At 39.0% G+C, this 23,776-nt stretch overlaps 1 protein-coding gene across 1 annotated transcript in view; it reads left to right on the top strand.

Moving 5' to 3' along the window:
* The first annotated feature begins 6,849 nt into the window (after positions 1-6,849).
* The window catches only part of LOC134567660 (uncharacterized), a 484,351-nt gene continuing 467,424 nt past the window's right edge, over positions 6,850-23,776 (top strand). The window contains exons 1-4 of the mRNA XM_063426051.1: positions 6,850-6,937; positions 19,835-19,943; positions 22,404-22,576; positions 22,866-23,056. Coding sequence (XP_063282121.1) covers positions 19,846-19,943; positions 22,404-22,576; positions 22,866-23,056 — 462 coding nt within the window. The 5' untranslated portion in view covers positions 6,850-6,937; positions 19,835-19,845. The remainder of the gene's footprint in view (positions 6,938-19,834; positions 19,944-22,403; positions 22,577-22,865; positions 23,057-23,776) is intronic.

Here is a 23,776-nt window from a genome sequence, read left to right as displayed (position 1 = left end):
CCAATATTTTTTTTATTTTTTTTTTTGAGCGAACTACATTCAGTGCTAACTAAAGTGTCTGCTGGCTACAGCTACACACAGTACATTACATCAACAAGTCAAGAGCCACTGTAACATTTTTGGGAGAAATTATATTTTCAGTACAGCGATAGCTGGAAATTGTCAAATTGTCATTCATCCTTATATCCATTTATTCCACTATGCACACATTCTGCTGTAATTCTTCACCCAATTTTCGAGTTACATACAAGTGTACTTGACAAAGGGCCTGAAAGCTGACTGCTGCTTGGAGTAACCCTTGAATGCAAAATCAGGGGGTACTTTGCAGTGGGTTTTTTGCCTTCCTTTTAATCAATCAAGATTATTCTTTATGGCCTTGATCATTTTTTTTCAGTCATCATGGCAATTCTTGTGTACATTGCAGCAGCAGGTAATTAATTTAGTAATGAAATCAGAAGCACAATGTTTATATTACGTTAAACGTAAAACGTTATTATATTACGTTAAACGATGTGAAGTCATTTTAGAAAAATGTGATGTTACATTAATTTATGTGCAGTGTTTAAATTCCCCACTAAATATGTAAATGATCAAGTAGTAGCATCCCTCACCTTCCACTTTTCATTGGCAGAGATATGTTCTAAGATGTCAGACAGACACAGTTTGTTCAAGGATCACTATAGGGTCAGGAACACAATCAATTCCTGACCCTACAGTGTTAAACCATCTAACCCCCCCTTCCCCCTTCCCCCTTCCCCCTTGGGCTCATCATGCCTCCATAAATATAGCAAAATCTTACTGTATTCAAGCCTGAAGCTGTAGATCTGCATGCTGTTTGCCTCAGAAAAACAAGTGGTGGCCTGATCCAATCACAATGCTTCCCCATAGGATTGGCTGAGACTGACAAAGAGGCAGAGCCAGCATGATTCAAACACATCCCTGGCCAATCAGCATCTCCTCATAGAGATGAAGTGAATCAAGGAATCTCTATGAGGAAAGTTCAGTGTCTGCATGCAGAGGGAGGAGACACTGAATGCTTGGATGCATTTTAGGCAGCCATGACCCAGGAAGGATCTCTAACAGCTATCTGAGGAGTGGCCAGTGACGTTATCACTAGGCTGTAATGTAAACACTGCATTTTCTCTGAAAAGACAGTGTTTACAGCAAAAAGCCTGAAGGCAATGATTCTACTCACCAGAACAAATTCAATGAGCTGTAGTTGTTCTGTTGACTATAGTGTCCCTTTAAATAACTGATATAAGAGCCCCAAAAATTATGTCTGCCAGAAATAAATGCAACATTTGGCAACTGTGTTGTTGGGTTCTGAAGTATTCCTAACCCACGTTGGGAATTGTTCTTTTACTCAAACAGGGAATATGCTAGTTTATATAAACCATAAACACAGTAAATTATATCTTCACTGCATATTTAAACTTAACACTGCTGGGTGTGTGTGTGTGTGTGTGTGTGTGTATATATAGCAATTTCTTTGTCTGCTACAATACACAACTTTCCCCATCGCTAACATTCTAGGTTATTTACTCATAAGAAAATGTGTAAGGTAGATAAAATCATAACCACCACTCGTTCCCTTCTTACCCCATTATAACAACATACGTACCCAACATATTTCAGGAAATATGTTGGGTACGTATGTTGTTATAATGGGGTAAGAAGGGAACGAGTGGTGGTTATGATTTTGTCTACCTTACACATTTTCTTATGAGTAAATAACCTAGAATGTTAGCCCTGGAATGTTTGTGATGGGGAAAGTTGTGTATTGTAGCAGAAAAAGAAATTGCTCATCTAATATGGATAGATAAATCCCCAGACCCGCTGGTCAAACTAATCTATCATTTTGATATACTCAACAGCACAGCTGCAACGTGTGAATTAGAATTTTACTTTATTCCTTTCCATGCTGATATTATTAAGTTTTCTCACCAGATTTTAATAACTTCTCTGGAAAATTCCTTAGTTCCTGAGCAGTACTTTTCAGTACACTAGGTTTCTATATTGAATATATCCTCCAGCTCGTTCAATCCATTCTACACTACATAAATTAACCAACTGTGCAAAAGTGGTTAAATTCAAGATCTACCACTGTTAGTCTCTCAATATATCTGCCCCATTGTATCTTCAATCATTAAGCTACATTTAAAAAATAAAATAAAGACATTTACAATACATACTATGTATACGTACTCTCCAGGACATACTTGAAAATAAAGTAAATCTGAATGCATTTTAAATGGCAACATGCTTAATAGCATGTTTAACAATGTTAATCTATAACTGTAGATTATAGCTAAACTATGATTATAGTGGGTAATGATTTCTAAATAAATTCACAGTATTACATAACCTTGTATCTTTTTCTCTGTACTGTCTTGTCAAAATGTAAATAAAAAATATATTTCCGTAAGCGCTGTCCATTTTGTTACCAGTGATTAAGTGGGGAAACAGGGTATCCTTATGTGAAAATTTATGTGAAAGGGATACTAGACGCATCAAAATAACTTTAGTTTAATAAACTAGTTTTGCCATATTGATTATACCCCTGCAGTCTCACTGCTCAATTCTCTGCCGTTTAAGAGTCAAAGTGATTGTATAGTGTCAGGAATACAAATGTGTATTCCTTTCAGTATAATTCCTTTTTTTTTTTTTTTTGTTTTTTTTACATTTAATGTGGCCAGAGCCTGCTAGCCAGCTGCCACATGGTGTACCCCTTGCCCCTCCATTATTAACTATTTCCCATTGTCTGCTAGTACTTCCAACAAAAATAATTCAGATCTGTAAAACCCTGAATTTAAGCAGCAGAGTTTTGATTTTACCCTTCTGGGTCTGCTTATAAACTGTCTGGCTTTCTCATTAGGAGCCTGGTTTGCAAATTGCAGACATTGTTAAATACTGTGAAAAAAACTCTCCCTGCAAGCCCAGCAGTGTAAAAATGATCTTTTCTGAGAAAAAAAACAGAGGGAATGTTTCCACAGCCATCAGGGAGATTAAAGCTGTCCCTCACTGGCCAGCCCATGTTAATGCATTCTGGTGAGAGGAGAGAGAGATTGAATCTCCAGAAGGTCCCTGCAATGGCTTCTGTATTTAGAGTATTGTCATGGGTTACCACAGCAACACACTCATACTTTCTGTGGCGCAGGCAGAAAATAGCTGTCTGCACCCACTAGGGATGCAGACATAGTGCCATTCCCAATCAACCACTAGGGTATCACTCTCCCTGGTCCAAGGTAAGCCATAGGGAAGGGAAATTAATGTTTGATTTCAACAGCCCCTGTTTCCCTTATACTACAGCCCATATCCCTTATACATACCAGCTCTTATCCTCCACACACTATTGCAACTATCTCCACAAACATTACAGGCCTTTTTGCCCCCACATACTTAAAACGCTATACTCCACATGCTATTGCCCATATATCCCAACACATACACTTTGGCCCCTAACCCCTCACCCACTACATCTGTGTCAGTAGTGGTGTATTTTGATTTTGTGCTGCCCTAGTCGGGATTAAACTCTGGCACCTCCAACCTAAATTTGCCCCACCCCTTTCTGTAAAGGTTGCACCCCTTCCTGTTTAAAGCCAACACGTACTTTGACTAACAGACACTAACTGACACACCCACTCGCTGACAGTACCCACTCTCAGATATAAACACAGACCTTCACTCATTGACTGACACACACACTGATTTGACACACTCACAGACACACACTGACCGCTTCACACTCGCTGATGGACACACACTCACTCAAACACACATTCACTGACAAACACTTCAACACCCACTCATTGACAGACACACACTCTCAGATACACTTACACTGACATACACTGCCATACATATTCACAGATTTGTCACACTGACAGATTGTAATCTTAATTAAATCATTGGCAGTGTATACTTGTTTAATTCATTAACAGATTAATGTAAAATGTAAAGATTTTAAACCGCTACACACACACATCCCCTGAAAGACAGACACATACATACACACTCGCTCACTGACATAGTCATACATTTTTTCATATACTCACACAAATAATTTTTAGCATTTTTATTTAAGTCCACCCAGTCTCCCTACCTTTTGGAGAGTTGGAGTGGATTCTATCCCTGGGGTACAGTGGTACTGCGGAGTGTCTGGGTGGTCAATGAAGGTGGCGAAGGAGCTGTAATCGCCCTCCTCTTCTCCCTTGTGATGATGCCTTCGTGATGTCAGGAGCGGAAATTACATATTCTTGCTCCTGACTGTGGTGAAAGTAACCTTGCCACTGTTTTTTGGAGGGGCCTGTTTGCCTGCCTCAGGACTATGGGCCATGCACAAAGGCTCATAAAAGACCTTGTTTGTGCCTTTTTAGCTATTCTGTCCAGTAGATTGCATTCCCCTCCTATTTTAACATTGTCCCGTTCAACTTCTGAACAACCGCACGAATCAAGGACCACACGGGAGCTTGTTAATACCTATTAACACCTTGAAACGGTTCTCACTGCAGTGTTCTAACTGTTCGTCTGGGTGGCCGCAATTCCTATGGACAACCACAAGGTGGCGGCCATCTTGTTCGCATGAATGCAGGCAGCGATGTTTGGGCATGAATCTCATGCAACTAAAATCGGACACAGAAACTCCTGAACACCGCTGGACTTCCATCATTGCCTGCGTTCGGTTCTATACAAGTTTGAAGGGCACTGTTCGGTGGAATTGTTCGTCTGGATGAGGGGAAAAAGCTCCAGTGTAAGAACATGGACTATGTTTGGTAGTTTATTTGTTTTTTAAACTACCGAACTACACCGACCGCAAGCCCTGATTCTCTGGAACTATTTTGGGAATGGGACCATACGTGCGGTCCGTCAGATAAATGACTTCCAGGAAATTCCTGAACTCGTGTGGGTGATTTTTGGATGTTGGTCACGCAGATCAGGGCTTCCAGGGGGTGTAACATTTGTGGGGGGGCTTTGTATGTTTTAAAGGTATTTGGTTTTTTTTTTATAAAAATGTGTGTTTTGTATTTGGAGATAATTGAGTTTAGTATAGACTCCATTATCTCCCAGGTACAGAGGAGGGATTATCTGATTATGTATGGGAGTGTCCTGAATCTGAGGGCCAATGTGATTGTGTATTTGTTTATACTGTGGTTTACTCTCAGGTCTAGGGGGGCGTGCCCCTTGCATGGGGACTTGCATTAAAGGCCAGTTGTGGCTACCATTAAATGAGTTCCTGCTTACCCTCAACATAGACTTTCATCTCATGTGGGGGAAACGGCTGTATCTACCCTGGGGATTGCTATATCACTATACTCCCCTGGGATTATAATCACAGCCTGCTACACTCTCTGGAGAAGGAGAGGTCTGTCCACTGGAAGCTGGATCCTGGTCTTGGGTCCAGGGTGGGTGGAGGACGGCGAGACCCCAGCCAAGCTGTAATGCTGGAAGTGGGGATTACAGTGCGGATGGTGTCTGGTGGAGTGCTTGGAGTACTCAGTGAGCACTAGGAGCATCGATTGGCAGAGGCACCCGGTCGGGGTGCCAGGCGATCCGTCACACTGACATCACAGCAGAGAGTGGTAGGAGGGAGCAGAGCAAAACGAACACTGAGATCAGCACTCCCACACCGCTTGGCTACAATAGGCAAAGCCTCCTGTCTCGGGGGACCTAAGGTGGCCAGCTCTTGGGCCCCCATGACATGAGTCTGACAAGGCATCTGCTGGGGCATTTGGGGGCAGCATCTTTGGCCACCCCCCTGGAAAATGTAGCCCAAGGCAAATGTTTTGTTAGCGTCCTGGTTAATACAACCCTGGTGACAATGTGTGTTTCAGTGTGTATGTGCGGGACATTGTATGTACATACATCCCAGCAATCAAACACCAACTCTACATACAAACACAAACACTAAACACAAGTACACTATGCAATTGTGCAAATGTGCATGTCATTGGTGATGACACATGCCCTGCCCCTCTTTACTACTATTGTAGTGGAATTTAGTGCATTTTAAGTATGTGTTAAACCACTTGACCGTGGTTTCATACAGATCCTTATACCCTGAGCCAGTGATGGCTAACCTTGACATCATAGATTGTTTCTGGACTACATTTCCCATGATGCTCAGCTAGCTTTTTCTAAAAGCTAGCTGAGCGTCATGGGAAATGTAGTCCAGAAACAATCTATGGTGTCAAGGTTAGCCACTACTGCCCTAAGCACTACAAGACGTTTTCGTGTTTATGGAGCTTAAAGTGCCCCTTTAATAACGAGTCCACGGGAATGTATTGCATTTAATATAACTATAACTGATGTATATTTTAGATTAAAATACAAGACGTACTGTAGATAAAAACTGATATAGTGAGAGAGATAACGCAACGGCAGAAAAAAGAACAACATTGAAAATGAGAAACAAGAAGATAAAAGTAACAATAAAAGAAATGTAATAGAAGAAAAAAAAATGTAAATAAAGAATAATTTCGATTCAGATATCCACAGTCATCAGCATTCGTTGTGCAGTTACTTTGTTAAATCTCCGCCCTAATCTCCTCTAGACTCTAAGCGTTGGTATTCAACCTGCGGCTCCCTGACAACAAGGTATTCCAACTACAGCTACCTGCAACAAGGTATCCTACCTACAGCTCCATGCAACCAGGCATTCCAACTACAGATTCCTCCAACCAGGCATCCCACCTACAGCTCCCTGCAACCAGGTCTTTCAGTTATTGCCCCCCAGCACTGCCTGCAACTTCCTGAAAACAGGTACTTTACCTACAGCTTCCTGGCAACCAATGACAACAACGCTGCACTGTAGCACTAAACCTGTGACACCAGCACTACTCAACAGGCTTACAGACACTTACACAGAATAGGGCTTCTGGAATACTGCTACTGTGCAACAGTGTGAAACATCTTGGAAATCTGCAGGGAGCAGCGAAAGGTATTACTACTGTGTGTTAACACTTACACATATTTGTACAGACTACTACTGTAGCAATAGTTTTCTAGTGACACTGCAGTATGACTTGTTTGCAAACATGCTATTGCCATACAGTTATGTACACCAGCTCAAATGTCCAGGTTTATTTATACTGTATTTATGTTGCAATTCGATTTTAAATTTATTTCCAGCAGCTATTGTATGTAAAAAATTTTTATTAACACGTGTGGTTATATTGTTCCTTAATAACTTTATGAATAGAACAATTAGAAAGAGACAGTGAATTAATAAATAGTTATTAATGCTATCAGTTTGCAATCATTTGTAGGGCAAGCGTTAGCATTGTAGTATTGTATATACCTTATTTATTATTTAAATATGCCTTTTGTATATCACAAATATGTTAGCATATCAACTGTGAATCAGAAGGGTGAACAATTTGTGCAAACACAACACAAAGTGAACTTAAGGCTGTGATAGATAGTATACAATAAATAAAACAGTGCTGTAAAGTGACATTTCGAGTACATTTTAAGGATACAGTTAAGGATAATTTAATGGAGTTCTAAAAAGACACCTTTACTGTTGCTAAAACAAACCTTTGTAAACAGCCTCCAGGGTAAAGATGAACACAGCATGTAAAATACCAACAATGCATTCCAAACTCAGCATGATTTGCAGAACAAATTTAGATTGAAATTAAAAATTAAAAATATTCTCAATGAAGAGCAATAAGCAACACAGGGTCAGGAAAAAATATTTAACTTTTGAGTGAATGCTGATTTTGTAATTTTTTGCTAAATAGAAAGAATTTAATGAAAATCTGGTTAACATTTATTTCGAGTTTACCTTCAATAAATGATTTTATAAGTACATACATATGCTTTGTCACATGTATGAGAGTAAACATACTGGGTCATTCAGTATACAGTAATTTGTGCTGAATTAGTAAAGTAAAACATGCATAATTTAGGCCAAAACAAATGAATGGGAAAGAGAGAATTTGAGTATTTGTACGGGTTGACTGGATGTTGTATACCTTTTTCCATTCCCTTGTAAATTTAGGACAATTCACAGTTGGGTGAAATTCAATGATTTTTTTTTTTAAATTGAGAGTTAAACTTGATTTGCATGTTTCTCAATTTGATATAAATCTAAAATGTCAAAGGGACAATGCCAGGGTTAAAAGGAACACTCCAAGTACCATAACCATTACAGCTCACTAGCTCACTCTCCCATTATAGGGTGTCAAAATGTTTAGTTTGGTTTCAAAACTTACCTGAGTCAAAGGGTAGGTTGTTAAAATGTGCTTACAAAAAGGTTTGACATCTTACTGTATGATGCAGTGCAGTGGCCTTTAGTGTTTATGGTGCTTGGAGTATCTCTTTAAAATTGGATGGGCCTAAATAGGAATAGTAGGAGTTATACAGGATCATGATTGCATATGCCCCCTTAACCCTAAATACTAACCAACCCTAACCATAATTTCATCTAATCTTTACGCATGGAATACACTGCTGTTCCTGCATCATTTTAGAAACATGTATTGTATTGTACTCCGATCTGTAATGGTGGCTGTCATTATAAATCAGTTGATTTTAAAGTAAGACTCCAAAAAGCATAAGCACTGCAACTCACTGTAGTAGTTATGATGCCAAACATGACTTTGGATCACTCTCATCCAATAAACTGAGCCAATTACTGTAAGTTTCTTCTGAGCATATTTACTTCCCAGCATCAAATGTATTAAAATATCTATGGTAAATGTTTGGAAAATAGGCCTGTCAAAAATACCATTCATTTTAGGCAACAGCCTGCCACCTAATGAATTGGACATTACTGTTCGAATCTATTAGGACAGCATGGGACCTACATTTGCTCCTGACCCTAAGGTTAAATAACACTGTTATAATCAGTGTTATTGTGCTGCTGAAACAGTGTCATTGTGTTACTATAATTTTCATGTCAACATGAAACATGAATTAATTCATATACATTTTTCGCTGTTAATTGAGATTTTTGATTAGCTTACATGATCCATACTGCCTCGAATGGCTCTCATATGAAATAGCACACAGAGATAAATATATATTGTAAAATTGATACTTGTTTATTGAGCATGTTACTATTGCAAACAGCACTACATTTTAAATAAATAGGTGACATTCTGTTTAAGCGGTATTCTGATTGGTTGACAGTAGGTTTTAAGGAACATAATAGTATAACATAGACATAGCTAACGAGGGGGAACCATGTCTTGCCCTCTTGCGTGCCCCCCCAACTTCTATGACTTTAAGCCAGCTTTTGCTCATGTAGATTGAGAACTAGCAGCTAATATTCCCTCTGCGTGTGTTAGATGTGGGTAGGGGCAGGTCTGTCTGGAGGAGAAATCAGCTCTGTGACGGCATGCTGCTGGAGAGCCTATATTACCCCCTTTCACACTTGCACTCACTAGAGTCCCTACCCCCTGCACCCACTACAGTCCCTACTGCATCATGCACCAAATACAGCCTATATTACCCTCTGTGGCCCCCTCCACCAACTACAGCCCCTGTGACCCCCTATATACAGTCCTATATTAAAACTATATTTTCCTGATTTAAATTTGGATAATTCTGGTAATTCTTTTATGAAACTTCAAAATAAATTCGGCCTAGAATATAATATACAGTTAGAACACAAACTAATTATTAATAAAAAATAAAAGATACATTTTCCATTCGAAATTTAGATCAAAATTATCCAGAAAATAATACATTGTCTGAACTGGAAAAAACATACTTACATAACCCTAATAAACTCGGAACTATATCTCAATATTACTCTAATCTAGTGCCACACCTAAATTAAAAGATGATTACATGCTTGCATGGGAAAAGGATATAGGTGCTTGTTACGACCTGGAGGAATGGCTTAAATTTGTACCAGCTCTTAAAGGAGTTACACAGTGCTCCAATCATTGGGAAACCCATTTCATAATAAATTATAGATGGCATTTATCCCCTAATAGGTTGAAAAAAATGAACTCCAGATATTCAGATAAATGTTAGTGAAACTATGGAATGATTGGAATGATTGGCTCGCTTTCACATGTTGTTTGGTATTGTCCTAAACTCACATCATTTTGGCAGGAAATACATAAATTTATCCAAAAAGTAAATTCTAATATTTGTGTACTCACTTCAGAATTAGCTCTATTCAAATTCTTCCCTGATACTATTGAAAAAATTGATAACATTATAATCGGACATATTCTTTTTGCTGCTTCTACGGTCATCCCCAGATACCGGACGTCATGATCGTTTCCAGCAGCTCTAATAGTATTGCAGTGATGCCTCCATGTTGTGGTGATCCCCCCAGAGTGATCACTTCCGGGATGCTCCACATGGAGCCTGACAGTGAGGCAGAGCGTTGGAAGCCATCAGACAGGCTTCTGATGCTCTGCCTGTACTGAGTGCCTCGAAGGGTCAAGACACTCAGTTAAAGTAAAAAAAAATAAAATTTAAAAAATGTAACCCCTCTCCTCCCTCCTTCTCCCTCCCCATGTACTTACCGATCTCCGCCGTTCCCCCGCCAGCGATCGGTCTTCTTCTTAGGGCGGACTGTGTGAGCTCACCCAAACAGTGCCCCCTCTCCAATTTAGGACTCTCTGGGGCCATGTGACCACTCTAAAAGATCGGTCACATGGCCGCAATAGGTGTCCACAGTGCTGCCAGCAGGTGGACTGCCTGAACTAGCAGACAGTCCCCCTGCTGGTGAAAAAAGTTTAAAAAATAAAAAATAAAGTTAATACATAAAAAAATATATAGGGGGCGGAGTTTGCCGCCGAGCCGAGCGGACGCACCAGCCACGAGCTCCGAACCGGCAGGCAGAACCCGGGGGTCACAACGCAGACTACCAAGCCCACACTCACCAGAGGGTGCACCACCCACGTCGGGGGTGCCCCGCTGAGCAAATCGACACCACCCTGGTGTCTGCAGACCCCGGGAACGCAGAGATCTCAATGCGGCCTAATGGGGCTGAGGCAGGGGGGAGACGGCCGCTCCCCTCTCGGCCAGAGCCCACAAGCGATCTTACCTCAGAGTACCCCCCCCCCCTCTGGACCGGTGGGGGACATCCCGGTCCCCTCTGGACGCATGGACCAGCATGGAACATGGGCATACCAGCCACGAGCAATGAAGGGGCAACAGACCCACGAGGTACAGCCAATATGGCCGCCCGACCTGAGAGGAGAAAGCGGAGCACATGCCCAGAGGCGCACACATCCCCAATAGAGATATTTGACAGGACCTGCGCTGGCCTCAGGGCAGCACTGCAAAGTCGAGGGGTGACTCTCCGCCAAGCGGATCTAATGGTGGCCTCCTGGATACGACCAGCAGCGCGACGCAGGTACTACAAGCAGGCACACCGAGCATCCAAGATGGCCGTCAGGCACCATAGACACCGGAGGGCCTCGCGGCAGGACTCGGCACCAGGCCTCTCGGGCTCACGCATCCATCTGCACACAAGCAATACCAAGACCACAAACCCAGCGACGCACACAAATAAAGTGCCTGACCTTAAACCCGGCTATCAGTGCAGCACCGGGCGCCTCTTCTCAACAGCGGCCACAACGCAAGCGACTGTGAGACAGCACACCAAAAAGAGACGCACTAAAACGGACTCCCGAAACGGAGATACAGAGATGGCCTCCAGGACGGGCATCGGCTGAGGCCATATGGACAGATGCGTGGTGAGGCTCACGGCCCAAGACCCTGCACACAATGCAGAGACTCTCTCCTCCCAAAGCTCACTGCATGTCAGACTCATTACACCTGTTTACTTACACTTAGCACTACTCTGCCCCATTTTGATTTTCATTTGTTTGTTGTTTATTGCGCAAAATAGGCATGTGCCATCAATGCTGGTTTGCATTACATCACATAATGCTGCTTCCACTAGCTTTTCATAGCACACTAAATGCAAACCGCATATTTATAAACGTAAGCGCATCTACTATAATTATAAGCGACGCTACCCTAGCAGGTTATAACATATAAGCGAACTGTCTAACTTCCACAGATACATATGTACTAGCTAACTAGCTAGCGTTGTATTACACTACCTGTACTATCTATGTTGATTTTCACATAATTCACACATGAACCAAGCCTGTTTGTATAATATATTTACATTTCGACTGTTGCTTTAACGTTACATTAATTTAGCCTGATAAAACAAAAAAAAATTGTGCCAGTTAATCGTATACCCCGCATGTTAAGCGTGGGAAATCCCTGAGGATTGCTTTTGGGGCACCTCAAGCTTACCTGTCTTATTTTCGTGCACTACAAAAATAAAGAATTAAAAAAAAAATAAAATAAAATAAATATATATAAATGATATATATATATATATATATATATATATATATATATATATATATACAGGGGTGGGGGCCAGGGGGGAGGACATTAGGTCCCCCCCCTTATTAGTATTTAGGGCCCCCACCCACCGCTCAGGGGTGGGGGCCGGGGGGGAGGACATTAAGTCCCCCCTTATTAGTATTTAGGGCCACACCCACCGCTCAGGGGTGGGGGCCAGGGGGGAGGACATTAGGTCCCCCCCTTATTAGTATTTAGGGCCCCCACCCACCGCTCAGGGGTTGGGGCCAGGGGGAGGACATTAGGTCCCCCCGTATTCTAATTTAGGGCACCCAGCGCTCAATGGTGGGGGCCAGGGGGGAGGACAATAGGTCCCCCCCCTTATTCTGATTTAGGGCCCCCACCCGCTGCCCAGGGGTGGGGGCCGGGGGGGAGGACAAAAGGTCCCCCCCATTATTTTACTTTAGGGCCCCCACCCGCTGCTCAGGCTGCTCACTGTTTAATAGACATGTCCCTACTCGCGGTATAGCCATTCAATAGTCATTGGATAGGACTTATTAAACATAATAAAAATAAGTGGGTAAATATCCATATAATAGCCATTTGAAGGAACGTGTCAATAGTGGGTATTTCAACAGTAAAAAGGGGCATTGTGATGTTAAATCTTTTTAGAATTAGCCCAAACCTCTGTTCTGTGAACCTACAGAGGTGTAAAAAATATTTTTTTATTTTTTTTAAATATATTCTATAGACATTTTATATATACAGAATTGATGTGATGTGGTTATACTGGGGTTATTCTAGACCGTAATGCTGTAATTTAACAACTATGGATAGGATAGCCCCAAGGTAACAACACGTAAACCTCAATGAGGTAAATGTCACCGAGAGTATATACAATTATTATCAAACTTTTAGTAATTATTTAATAATCATAATACAAATACATATAGAAGTTATATGAAGTAAAATAAGAGTATATGAATAAGTATAGTTTAAAACATATAGGGCATGTTAAAATGGGAAACGTAACTAAAAGAGATGTACCAGCTGGAGAGAAATCTTAAATACTAAAAGGGCTCATTTAAATATAAATAGCCATATTAAAACACTTAAAATAGCTTAATAAACCTTTATAAAAAAATTATATAGATCGAAATCAACATTGGGGGGCTAGGGTCTGCAAGTTAAAAACCCATTCCATTTCTGATCTGCCTAAAATATATATAAAATATTACCCCCTCTCCAAGGGATTTTCCATTTTTTTTAATATCAATGCATTTGAGAAATTTAGGGTCCTGGTTATGATTGATAAAGTGCTTTGATACAGAATGATTTTGGTATCCGTTTTTGATATTCCTGCAGTGTTCTCCTAGTCTTGTTTTTAAGCACCTAGTGGTCATACCTACGTATTGGAAGCCACACGGGCATTCCAATAGGTAAATTACATTTGTTGTGTTGCATCCGATAAAATCTCTAATGTTATAACTTTTATTAGTTCTGTTTGATTTAAAACTAGTGACCTTAGATTGTGTAGAGGGGTCAGTACTTCTACAGACAATACAACGTTTACATTTGTAAAATCCTTTCGCTCCTTCTAAAAAAGTATCGTTTGTATTTTGTTTTGTTTCCTTGGTGTAGTTCTTAGTTAAAATAGATCTGAAGTTTGGTGCACCTCTAAACACAATCTTTGGTTTTGTTGGTAAGATTTCTTTAAGAAGGTTATCTTGTCTCAAAAGGTGCCAATGTTTGTTAATAGTTTTTTTTTAATAAAACCACTCTTGTTGTTATAATTACAAATTATGGGGAGAGTAGGAGCGTCTGAAGTGTGTTTGTCTTTATAAGTTAAAAGGTTTTCTCTTGGTTTATTTCTAACTGTCTCTATGGTATCATTCAGTTGTAATGGTGAATAGTTTTTCTCAGTAAATTGTTTTTTTAAAATAAGTGATTGTTTGTTAAAATCATCAATGTGAGAACAGTTTCTGCGTATACGTAAGAATTGGCTCTTGGGGGCACTTTCAAGCCATGGCTTACAGTGACATCTGGTTTAGTCTATTGCTGTATTGGTACATACTTTTAAAAAAGGTTTTTGTATGAACTGCCCCATCTTTAATAAAAATATTTAAATCTAAAAAGTTAATTGTGTCTTTATTATATTCAGAAGATACATTGATGCCCCTATTGTTAGTGTTGAGGTGGGTTATAAAAGAATTGAGTGAGTCATCAGAGCCCTTCCATATAAAAAATAAATCATAAAAATATATCTAAAATAGGAGACCAGGCTGTGCTCCCAAGCATGCCCCCCCAAATGGCACTGGACACCCAGTCTGCCATGAACAAGCTGGCATAGCTGGGGGAAAACCTGGTCCCCATAGCTGTCCCTCGCTTTTGGAGGTAAAAGGAATCAAAGAACCAAAAATAATTATTATTTAAAATAATATTAATACCCTCCACAATAAAATCAATTTGGATATCAGGAATTATTTTTTCTTCTGATAGAATAGTTTTTATAGCTTGACAACCAAGTTGGTGGGGGGTTATGGTATAAAGAGAAGTGACATCACATGTTACTAGAATAAAATCTGGTTGCCAATAAAAATCATTTAAAAACCTTAGTAGTGTCATGGAGTCTTTGAGATAGGATTTCATAAGCTTCACTGATGGTTGAAGTAGGGTGTCAATGTATTGGGATAAATTGCATAGAGGGGCATTAATTCCTGATACTATGAGTCTTCCTGGGGGATGTTCAATGTCTTTATGTATTTTCGGGAGAAAATAAATTACTGGAATTTTTGGGTCTTTAATATAGAGATAGTCGTGTTCATGTTTGTTTAAAATGTTTTTATCTAATCCCTTTTTAAAAAAGATAGCACTAACTTCCTATATATGCTTTATACCTATCTTTTTATTCATAGTCCATATTGATATATTTTGGCGCAGCCCTGCACTACTGTTGTTGTTGTTAAAGACTGGACATACCCCGTTTTGAATACCATGGGTTGTCTACTTTTACAAATGGTATGCCATGATGGGGTTAATTTTTATTCCTGGGCTGCTGTACGGTCTCAAAGGCAACATAGGGCAAGCAAACCTATCTGGCAAATTTCAATGTGCAAACATGGAAAAGCCCTACATTTGACCCCTGTAAGTTTGCAAAAACCCATATAACCTGTACATTTGGGGCACTGTTGTACTTGGGAGATGTTGCTGAACACATATTGGGGTGTTCTTTGTCAGTAACACATAACAGGAACTGAGAATCCATGCCTAAAGTACAATGTGTGTGAAAAATTACACAAAAAAAATTACTACCCAACAGGTTGACAAAGACTGGTGGTAGAATTAGTGCATGGAAAGTGTTAAAATACCATAATTTGAAATACCCTAGGCTCTCTACTTTTCAAAAATATATGGTTTGATGGGTGTAAATTACATTGGCTGGCTTAACAAATTTCCCAAATAGGTGCATATAGTGAAAAAATATAGCTGAGAAAATTCCAAGTTTAAAAACTGGAACCTCCAGATAAGGTCTATTAGTCCCTAGAAAACCCGAAACACCTATACATAGGTGGTATCACTGTACTCAGGAGATGTTGTTGAACACATATTGGGGTTTTCTTTGGCAGTAACCCTTAAAAATCTCTGTACATGTATTCTTAAATTGCTATGTGTGTAAAACAAAAATCACCAATTATTATTTTTATTTTTTCAATTTGGCATAGATTGGTGGTAAAATGGTTGCATGAAAAGAGTCAGAATACCCCAAGTTTAATACCTTAGGTTGTCTTCTTTTAAAAAATATATACATGAGAAGGGTTATTCAGGAATTCCTGACAGATATCAGTGTTACAATGTAACTTGCGTTAATTTTGAAAAAAAAATGGTTTGGAAATAGCAAAGTGCTACTTGTACTTATAGCTCTATAACTTCCAAGCCAAGAACAGGTTAGCATGGGGCATTTCTAAACTCAGGACAGAATTGAGAAACTATTTAGCATGGGTGTTTTGGCGGTTGTAGATGTGAAACAGAAAGTTAGAAAAAGTATCATATGTTATAATTGTTTTTATAGTAAGTTATATTATATGATGAAAATAATGGTATCTTTAGAAAGACCATTTAATGGCGAGAAAGATGGTACATAATTTGTGTGGGTACAGTAAATAAGTAAGAGGAAAATTACAGCTAAACACAAACACCGCAGAAATTGAAAAAGAAATTAAAGAAATTAAAGAAAAAAATACGGTCTGTCACTAAGGGGTTAAAGAAGTTAATTATATACTAGAAAATAAGGGGTACGAACTGGCTCTCAAACAACCTTCTTTGCAGTTAGATAATCTTACACACTACTGAGATTTCATGGGAAACAAAGAGTAAAAGAGAATTCAGGTTTTGATTGCTTGTATAAAGAAATTTATTTGGAAAATTGTTTGACAACAACATTTTTTATTCTATTATGCGATTATCTGAACTAGTTATTGTTGTGTCATTTTTTGTATACTAGAATTGGTTCTAGTCATTAGAATTTATGTGGAAAAAAAGCTATTGTGGATGGATGCACTCCCCCTCCCCTTTTTTCTTTTTTTTTTCTTCTTCCTTTGCCCCCTCCTACCAATTTTGTATTTTTTGTTTTACTCATTAACTTATTGTAAAAGTTATTATGTAAAAATATCTCTTTAATAAAATATATTTGAAAAGGAACAAGCTGAGGACAAGTGACCTAGTCATTACAAATGAAAATTGAGCCCTTTGAGTTCCCAGTAAGGCTTTACAGAAAGCCTGCCTAATCGTGGAGTAGGGTACTTCTGTGCTTGAAGCGCACATTAGCAGCACGTACATGTTATGTCATGTACACCCCCTGTATATAAAATTCACTGCATGTATGATGCCCTATCCTTGCAATCAGGTCATCATTTCCCCTGCTGTCAAGACTTACCTTCACTCCCTCGCTTATCCAGCGGCATCTCCGGATCATGTCCAGGGTCAGATTAAGAGTCCAGTGGCCGGATTAAGAGCCCAGGGGGCCTGGTGCTGAGAATTATGATGGGCCTAATTACAGAATCTTATCGACCAAAAACATTAAAACAGTGGTACCTCCCAAGCGTCATGTATCTGATGGAGATGGTGCTGGAGGGAAATTCATAGGATGCAGCTATAAGAAAACACATACCCTATGCTAATCTCTCTCTAATTTATGCTTTCATCTTTCAAGTAAATGTATACCCTCTAACAGCAGTGTCCAGTAAAGCAGGAAGTCAATGGGCGGGGTTAAAGGGTGTGCCATTGACGCGAATCACGTAACCAGAATGTCACGTATTCATCCGCTTATAGAAATGTGGTTAATGACATTTACTGTCCACACAGGAAAAGTTGTGCCGAGCTGCAACTTAATCCACAGAAGGGTTAATGCTGAGCAGCAATTATGCAAATGAAACCTGGTAACTGATTTTGGGGTCAAAGGCCGTTTACAGCCTATCAGAACTAAAGGAGGGGTATTTAGGCCCAGTTCTCATCCTGCTCAGTGCCCTGTCGTGGTTTCCCTTGTGGTTGCCTGAGAGCGCGTTCCTGTTATTAGTTTACCTGGTTTTTGACTTTGGCTTTGTTTATTGACTTCTCTATATTCTGGTATCCTGACTCCTGGTTTTCCTCATCGCTGCGTCCCTTTCTGTGTTCCCTGACCTCAGCTAGTATTTCTGACTATTCTATGTATGTTAAATCCGGCCATTCTAAGGACCGGTAATACGTAACTTATTTTGTCATCCGTGCTATACAGTTCTACGTGCTGGATCAAACAGTAATCCTGACACAGAACTGCCGAGGGTTGAACATGCCAAAAAAGGGGGCATGTCTGCCCAAAGAATTGGAAGGCCAGCCTAGCATGAATGCATGACAGGCTGCCTGCCAATCATGCAGGCTGGCCAACTAATGGCACCCTGAGCCCTGAGCTCGGCATATACGCGTCTAATGATGCGCTTGCTCCACGCTTTCTAAGGACTGTCCCTAACACTCACATGTTCACTTGTCTCCTTACTAGCAGGCAAAAGCTCCTGGTATATAGACTGAGACAGAGAAAAGGTGTATGTAGTGAGTGTAAAAGAAAGAGGACATGCCACAGTGTCAGAGAGACCAAAGTCAGCATTACCTTAACTAATTTCATTGTCAGCCAGTCTACACAAGTCTTGTTCCCATACATCCCTCTTACGTTTCCATTCTTAAGCAAGAGTGTGTAAAGAGTAGCCACCTTTCTTGGAAAAAAATAACGGCCTTACTAATTTGCATAATTAATTATGTATGCGTGGCATCAGATGATGTAAATCACAAGGAATGACATGAGACAATTCTGTAAAATCCCCAAAAAACTACTTATGGTTCGATTCTGCTATATAGATGGATTGCTGCCAGTATCTCAGTCTCCCAGGTTTCCCAGTGTCTCAGTATCCCTGTGTATCACAGTGTCTCAGTGTCCCCATGTCTCCCAGTGTCCCCAAGTGTCTCAATGTCCCCAGGTCTCCCAGTGTCCCCTAGTGTCTCGTGTCCTCATGTTTCAATTTGTCCCCTAGTTTCGCAGTGTCCCTATATGTCCCCTAGTGTCACCCAGTGTCCCCTAGTGTCTGTGTCCCCATGTCCCCCTGCAGCCCTTTCCCCCATCAGTCACTTACTTGAGCTGTAGGCTGTCTCTGAAGGCTGGGAGCTGCTGTGTGGACTCTCTGTGCTGTGTAGCTGCTCCCCTGAGTAAGTAAAGAGTGAGTAAAGTGAGTAAAGAGAGACAGTGATATACTGAAACTTCCTATCCCTGCCTCTCTCCACACACAGCGACCCCTACTGGCGGGCATGGAATTGTAGAGTAATCTCTGTTTATACTGAGAAAAATATGGCATTTGTATTGTCGGTGTAACTGCTATTCCAGCACCGGCAAAGCAGCCTCAAATACCGGTAAAATATCGGCGAGGTGTAAAAAAAAAAAAAGAAGAGAAAATCAATGGGCCTGGGCCTGGAGATGCAGCTCCATCATCCCCTATGTTAATCCGGCCCTGGTCACATCTCGCAGGCACACATAGACGGTGGGAGGCATGTGTGATTGATCCATGCCGCTGAACAGGAGGCAGGAACATATTAGCAGGCAGTCACTCCCCATGGATTTTGACCTTTGGATTACCTGACTTTGCCTTGCCCTATTGGATTTGTTTGCCTTGCACATTTCTTTATTATTTATGCAAGTAGAAGTTCTGCATTTTTGGGTTCCATATACCCAACCCTGACACCTGTTTTACTAAAGACACAGATATATGTCGACAATTATTAAGGCTGCTGCTCTGCAGGTCATTAGGGTAAAGCCCAAAAAGTCAAATATTTAACAGATGTATATGGACTATGGGAAGAATGAGGATCATGGCAGGATGTCCAATATAATTTATAATTATTTACATTTAATACATTAAAGAATAATAGTAATAACAACTGATACCTTTAATAAAGTGTTTAATATTTTAATGTTTAACTTTTTTCATTTTACTATAATTTTCCATTTATTTTATGAAAGATTCTAGGAGAATGGAAGAATTACTGCAATGGCTTGAAGTTCGAATCTCATCATCCCTGAGACCACGATCAGATGAACTTAAAACTTTACTACAGCATCATACGTACAGGTCAGTAACTATGAACTACATAAAAAGTAGTCTGGATATCAATGAAATCCAATTTTGACAACAAAAGGACAAATCTACCACAGTAGAATGATATAATACACTGTAGTGAGTCTATTATTATTATTATTGGCATTTACATAACGCAAACAGATTCTGTATCACTTTACAATATTATAACTATAAATAGGACAATTACAATTTTTTTTTACAGGAACGATAGGTTGAAGGGGACCCTGCTCAAACAAGCTAACAGTCTATGTAAAACCAGGATTAAAATGTACAGCTAATTATAAGCAAAAATTTCTGTTTTTGAAAATAATCTACTTTGCCTTGATTTAATATGGTTAGATACATTTTTTCAATGTTTGGATACATATTTTATCATTATAATTATTAAATTATATATAACTATTAAATTGAAGGAGAATCTGCATTCAGATTTTTAGTTATAAAATATAAATATTCTTATGAGAAGATACTCCTCAGGAGAAACATTTAAAAAATATATATCTATATATATATTTTTATGTACAAAAAAAGATCAAGTAAAGTGGCGCTACAATATTGTTCTAAAAATATTAAAAAGATGTACCGGTAATAAACTATTGTATAAAAAGCAGCACCAGAAGTGCAATAGCTCATAAATACACTCATTCAAATATAAAACAACAAATAAGGTGCAATGTGTCAAGACTTAAAATTTTTTTTTATAAAACAGTTCAGAATAATATTTTAAGTGCTTACACATATATAAAGTGCCAGTGTGCATAAATTAATTAGTGATGTTCACTCCTTTGCCAAAGTGCTTCAAGTGAAAAGAAAAAAAACAACAACAATATGTTGTTAGAATTGCAGGCAGCTTTGTATATAGTTACATAGTTACATAGCTGAAAAGAGACTTGCGTCCATCAAGTTCAGCCTTCCATATTAGAGGTCTACACGCGCTGAAAGTTAGGACAGGCTCATCTGCTTTTTTTTTTGTGAGTGTTTTTTTTATATTTTACACTTACACTATTTCATATGAAGATCACACTATGTTTTTTCTGTGTTTTTTTTATCTTTGAGTATTAGCTCGGATGGTACAAAGCTACCTGCAATTCTAACAACATATTGTTGTAAGTTTTTCTTTTCACTTGAAGCACTTTGGAAAAGGAGTGCACATCACTAATTAATTAATGCATACTAGCACTTTATATATGTGTATGCACTTTAGATATTATTCTGCACTGGTTTAAAACAATGTATTAAGTCTTAAGGACACGACGCACCTTATTCATTGCTTTATATATTTTTTTTATATCAATTTCATTTTCATTTTACTGTGAAACAAAAATTTCTAAGTAATCGTTTGGCGGCATCTTGTGGCTAAACTTTGTATTGATAAGCAAATAAACCCCTATTTTTTTTTACTAAGTAATAGGAATATGTCTAATATGTCTATATAGTTTATTCCATGTATATGGGATCATAGTTGTTCCATATATACATATTCATATTCCTGTTTAAAACGATTTAGGGACACAGTCAAATCCAAGTGTCTAGTCTGGTGCCCCATTTGAAAAGTCACCAGCCGCCACTGCTAAATACCACACTGTGCACCATCACTTCAAATATAGTATATACAGATACACCCATTAGTGGATAGACACACTCAGTGGGCAATAGATAAAAAATTCACAACAATTACCCTTTTACTGACAATACTGTAGACAAAGTACTCCTCCTAGTCCTCAAGACAATATAGAAAAGATACCCAAAGGTAATCTAGCATACAATAATAACAGAGAAAAACAGTGCAATAATGTTGAAAGGATACGAGTGAATAAATTAATAGTCACACTCACAAACCAATATTGATTGTAAGCATATCATCAAATTATAGTAGCCTCAGGACTTGTGAAACATCATGGCAAATATGGAAAGGAAAAAATAAAACAATAGTGCAGAGTATCTTAATAAAATGACACTTTTTAATAAAAAGGCACACTTACAAGATGAAAGTGGCAAATAAGCACATCAGAATAAGTATTCCGACCACAGCATCCCAAGAAACAGGAAAACCAGGAGACATAAAATAAATAAACAGTCCTTTGAACTTCCTCAGGGGAATATGTTGAGATTCCTTTCTGTATGCAGGCATCTGCATACATTAAAAAGTGTTATTTTATTAACCCCTTAAGGACACATGACATGTGTGACATGTCATGATTCTCTTTTATTCCAGAAGTTTGGTCCTTAAGGGGTTAAGATACTAGATAACAGTTTGCAGTACACGGAATCAGTTTTGTTAGTTCAGTCCATCCATTGTACAGCTTTGCGGAATTTGTTGGCACATTACAAATAATAATAATATGTGCATTTATATAATCATCTCTACAAACTGTCAGTAATAGAGTTGACACAGTTTTTGTTTAATACACTGCCATCAATTGTGCCTCAAACATTTCCTTTATGTTTCAGGTCTTGCATTTCGGAGTTCCTAAAGAATGAAGATGTCCATGCTTTGTATGTATATTTTAAACAAGCAAAGACTTCATTGACAGCTTCCATTTCTCCGCCAGAGACACTTCAAAACAAAAGCATATGTTTTGTAAAATTAGGAACTGCTCTCAAACTTACATTAGAAAACATAGGTAAGACAAACTGCCTGATGCTTGATGATGATGAAAGCTAGAAAACCTACACAAAACAGATTTACTATATGCAGTAACAGCTTTAGTTGGGTCAGCATGAATACATGTACGTTTCCCTTCCCTATGACTTCCTTTTCCCTTCTCTTTCCATTCCCATTCTTTTCCTCTTATATTACTACTTAGCAGGCAGTTAGACAATTATGGTTCCTGTCTACTAACACAATACCAGCAATCGTACAATTTTCTGAATAAACAATATTATTAATGCACAATGTGTTTCATCCATTAGCAAACAATGTAATATGTGTGGATTGTGCTAAGTTCCCAATGCATTACATTGATACGGTACTTCACCAAGTCTACCTGCCACTTCTGTGCAATGATAGTGTGATGGCTGGGGCTCCATATAATTCGGAGAAAATCATTGACATCTTGCATAGGTTCACTGGGAACCTGGAGGTCATAGCCGGTCATGCTGAGGTAGGTTAACTTATCACATATAAATAATAGTGTGTTATCCTCAAATTGCAGTTAAATCTGGGTGCCATGATTGGTTACATATGTTGATCATAGCTGACTCAGGCCCTTGATAGCAAACTCATTTAAACGCATAAGTTCAACCTTGGCTAATATTCTATTTGTTTTAATACTTTTCCTAGTCTTTTTTTATTGCCTTTTCTGATATTACTAAATTATTGTAAAACCCATTCGCTTATTTTGGATGGCTATTTCATGCATTCAATAGTATTTTGTTAAAAAACACAGGAATGATCTACCACGCCAAAACAACCATATAGATAAAAAAATTATATTTAAAGTGCCCTTATAGTGCAAGATTAGCATATCATCTTATATATACATACACTCATTAACAGTCAAAGATTGGCAATTCCAGATCGCACAGGACCTGAGCAGGGGATTGTACCGTCCAAGCGCTATACTGCAAAGCTCTTAGCAGCTCAGAAAAGTGTGAGTTTCACACCTATGTAATCTTAAAACACTCTCACACAGATCTGACATATTGCACTATTATCTGTATATACTGCTTTGTGTTTTGCGGTCCTGTGTGATCTGTAATTGCCAATCTTTGCCTGTTAATGAGTGTATGTATATATACGATTATATACTAATCCTGCACTATAAGGGCACTTTAAATATATATTTATTTTTTTAATCTGTGTGGCTGTTTTGACGCGGCAG

The sequence above is a fragment of the Pelobates fuscus genome, chromosome 1, assembly GCF_036172605.1.
Source record: "Pelobates fuscus isolate aPelFus1 chromosome 1, aPelFus1.pri, whole genome shotgun sequence".
Taxonomy (NCBI): domain Eukaryota; kingdom Metazoa; phylum Chordata; class Amphibia; order Anura; family Pelobatidae; genus Pelobates; species Pelobates fuscus.
This window is presented reverse-complemented; position numbering and strand designations above follow the sequence as displayed.